The sequence below is a fragment of the Ipomoea triloba genome, chromosome 9 (genome assembly GCF_003576645.1).
Source record: "Ipomoea triloba cultivar NCNSP0323 chromosome 9, ASM357664v1".
Taxonomy (NCBI): domain Eukaryota; kingdom Viridiplantae; phylum Streptophyta; class Magnoliopsida; order Solanales; family Convolvulaceae; genus Ipomoea; species Ipomoea triloba.
In genome coordinates, this window is record NC_044924.1 from 4,055,561 (window position 1) to 4,059,352 (window position 3,792).

At 34.9% G+C, this 3,792-nt stretch overlaps 1 protein-coding gene across 1 annotated transcript; it reads right to left on the minus strand.

The window, feature by feature from the left end:
• Nucleotides 1–646: 646 nt before the first annotated feature.
• On the minus strand, nt 647–1,994 carry LOC116028541 (1-aminocyclopropane-1-carboxylate oxidase 3). The gene is made up of 2 exons (XM_031270275.1): nt 1,822–1,994; nt 647–1,715 (listed from the first exon to the last, which is right to left on the minus strand). The coding sequence occupies exons 1-2, from the start codon at nt 1,924–1,926 to the stop codon at nt 891–893; spliced, it is 930 nt and encodes a 309-aa protein (XP_031126135.1). The 5' UTR covers nt 1,927–1,994; the 3' UTR covers nt 647–890.
• Nucleotides 1,995–3,792: the final 1,798 nt, after the last annotated feature.

Genomic DNA, 3,792 nt, shown 5'->3' on the forward strand with positions numbered 1-3,792 from the left:
AAGCCAAAAGTATAATACTTTTACATTTTGATTTAAAATATAACATTTTTATTCAAACTTATTACATTTTCCTTTATAGCAAGTAACAAACATTTGCCAACATTATTTATCATCATTAAAATAATAATTTTTTATAAAAAAAATAACTTTGTAATAGATTTATATATTTTTTTTAACTAACAAATAACTAACTTCCAACTAACAAATCCTAGATGTCAGTATGTCACTCCTAGCTGCCATATATCCCAAAATGCGTTAATAATTGGGTATACGTGTGTTTGTATATATTGGGTTTATCAAGGCAAACCCCACTACTCTTCCGAGTATGTGAGTAAACCATCGCCTTGTGATCCTAGCCGGCAAAGAACCATACGGTTTCAAACTCAGGACCTCACGGCCGCGAGTATCTTGGTCTTGCCACTCAGGCTGCCCGTAAGGGCTATATATATATATATATATATATATATATATATATATATATAGAGAGAGAGAGAGAGAACGTGTTTAGCTTGCAGTACACATGCACTACGTACTTTTGCATATAATATTAACATTTTAGCAATCATTAACAACCATTATTAAATTAATAAAAAAACAGTTAAACGTTAATATAATAGTAATTTTTTTATTCAAGTGATATATTAAATTGAAAATATACAAAAATGTGTACAAATTCAAACTTTATTGCATTATTAAAGTAATTTGAAAATAAGTTCATACTTTCATAAGATAAGAATACATTATTGGTTTTTTTTTTCAAGAATAGTGGAAATGAATAAAGATAAAATGCTTCATTATGAGTTATTATGAGGCCAGGTCTTGTGCTTATAACAAAGACCCAGTTTATTCATTCTTATTCGATGTCTCCGGGATATAATGCAGAGATATCTCTACGCTGTTTGGGCGGCCTTCATGGCTTGGAACCTTGGCTCCTTGGGCTGAAACTTTAGACCTGCATATAACTTCATGTAATCGTCGAACACGAATTTGGGGTACACTTTCTCATCGTCTGCCTCTTTCTCCACCAGAGCGGGTGCTGGGTAGATGACAGCATCACTTGCTGGGTTGTAGAAGGAAGCTAGGGACATCCTAGCCCCGTTTGTTTGTGCAATCACTCTATGTTCCACGCTCTTATATTTACCGTTGGTGATTACCTCGAGTTGGTCACCGAGGTTCACGACGATGGAGTGACGCATAGGAGGAACGTCAACCCATTCCCCGTCTTTCAGAAGCTGGAGACCGCTGACTTTGTCGTCTTGGAAGAGGAGGATTATGCCGCCGGCGTCGGTGTGGGCCCGGAGACCCTTGATCAAGTCGGGTTTTGGGCATGGTGGATAGTTGCTCACTTTGGTGCCGAAATTTGGAGCTGTGGATCCATAAAAGGCCTTTTTTAAGTATCCTTTTTCTAGTCCGAGGTTCTCGCAAAGTAAGTCTAGAAGCTCCTCTGCTAATTTCTCCAATCTTTTGGCAAAGTCTCTCATTGCCTCCCTGTAATTGTCGTCAAGATCAGGAACCTGTGAAATGGTGGAAACGGGAAGGTGGCGCAAGAAGAAAGTGCTCTCCCAATCCATATCAGTAACCTCGGCTTGTACACCTTCTAAGCCCTTGCTGGCCACCAAATCCTTAAACCTCTGTTCCATCACCTTCTTGTAATGCTCCTTGGTCAGTTTCTCAATGTTGTCCATTACTTCATGAGGAATCCCATGATTCACCAACTACATTATATTAAAACAAACAATAATATTAATTCTCTTTCGTCCATATACTAATAAACACAATATATACTACGGAGTACTATATATGATGATGCATGTGTAGTACCTCAAAGAAACCCCAATTCTCGCAGGCATCTTTGATGAGCTCCATGGCGTTTCCTCTCTCAGCGCCATTAAGCTTTTCCATGTTGATAACTGGGAAGTTTGCCATTTTCTCAATTCTTGAAAGTGTTTGGGTGCAGTGAGCTGAATGTGAAGAAGAAGATATATGGTGCTTTAAGTTGCGATGATGGATAGTTGAAGGGGTGTAACATATTTATAGTGGAAAGAAGCAGCCCTCCCGGGACCCACATCCTAGTCGTGAACCACAACATTCTTGGATACAAGTCCAATTCAAAGTCTTCGAAGGAATAGATAGGTTTATGCCATGTTCCATGGTGTACCATCCAACCCTAAATTTTAACCATCTTGAACGTACGTTAAATCTACTCGCGCATTCATTGGGCAGCCGCATGCTTCAATTTGTCGTGGTCGTTTGATGGTTCAATTTGACATGGATGTTGCAACTTGCAAGGGAAGTTGCCTCGCAAGTATAAACATTAATCCATGTGAGAGCAGCCCTTACCGCCGTCCAATGTCCTATATCGTCCGGGAAAGTTCTCAGCAAATTGCCTTAAATAATTGCACGGAGTAGTGTTTGAGACTTGAATAAAGTTATTTTAAAACACTGCTCAGAGTAATTAAATTATTAAGGATAAAAAGAAATTGAAAAAAAAGTTGAAAAATAATTAATAGTTTATTTTGAAACACTGGTCAAAGCAAATTATTATATTAAACTCCCTATATATTACCAAACATATTTTATAACTTATTTGTATAGGTTAAAATAAGTTAAAAGTAAACTTTACCAAAAAAGAGTCATTATCTTCATAGCACCTAAATATGATTTTAATATTAAATTAAAAGATTTATTTTATTTTAACTAAACAGTACAATTAGATTAAAGATTTATATATTATATTATAATTTGTTAAACATATAGTTTATTCATCCCTCCCTGATTTGGTATAATTCCAATTCATTACAGATTACAGATTAGCACTTACGCAACCTAATTTAGTAGGTAGCAAATCGTGTACGTTTTCATAGTGTTTTGCAATTTGCATATGTTTTGACATGTTTACTTTGGGCATTGTTAGGAGATGAAATAATTGAGAAGATTTGGGTTAAGCAGTTGGCTTTTGGCACTGTTAGGAGATCTGATCGATCTTTTCTGCTACAAAAAGTTGACTCGTGGAGGACACTAGAAGTTGAATTCTTGACTTTATTCATTTATTCTTTTGTTGCGACATGAATTGATGAAGCAAAATCCCCCGCGCGTGTTGTTTGTGTTGTGGATTGGGTTTAATCCCTTCAATCTTAAGGTTTTGGGCATTGGGTGTTGTACCACGCCCCACCAAGCTTCAAAATGGGTGGTTATATTGACAAAATTTCAATTTTTTTAACAATAGAAACATAAAAATATGATAAAATACAATAATAGGACACTTACAGTAAAATGCTTGAGAAAACCCTTCATATGAAAAATGCATTTATATTGTGCATCAAGGTTCATTATGTAATATAGACCCTGGTTCAGATTTCAGAATGACGTTATTCTATATTAAATTGTTAATGACATCAATCAATCCATCACATTTAATAACATTATATTCATTATGTATTATTTTCATAATATTTGTTGTATATGATCGAGCACAAGTATAAGGTTAATAATATTCAAATATCACTATTGTATTTGTATAAGGCAGAGTTTTACGTTGAATAATTCTATTATAGTTTAAAGCAATGCATACATTACATTTTATTTTCTAACATTGCATGCAAATTAATTATTGTCCATTGATAGATAGAAGCTAAGGGATAATGTATGTGAACATATTACTACAATATATAATAAATCGAACATTTAAGTTCTTTATTATTGTAGGTTGCATAGTCTGATAATTATTGTTCTCCCCTATTCGCTTGAGCAATAATACAAACAACATCAACCTCGTACAAAATTTGACATCAG

Excerpts from the sequence above, each read along its gene's own strand:
- LOC116028541 (XM_031270275.1), bottom strand. The coding sequence starts at position 1,926 with ATGGCAAACTTCCCAGTTATCAACATGGAAAAGCTTAATGGCGCTGAG. Across the intron at positions 1,716-1,821 it reads AGAATTGGGGTTTCTTTGAG|TTGGTGAATCATGGGATTCC; the intron begins GTACTACACATG and ends AATATAATGTAG.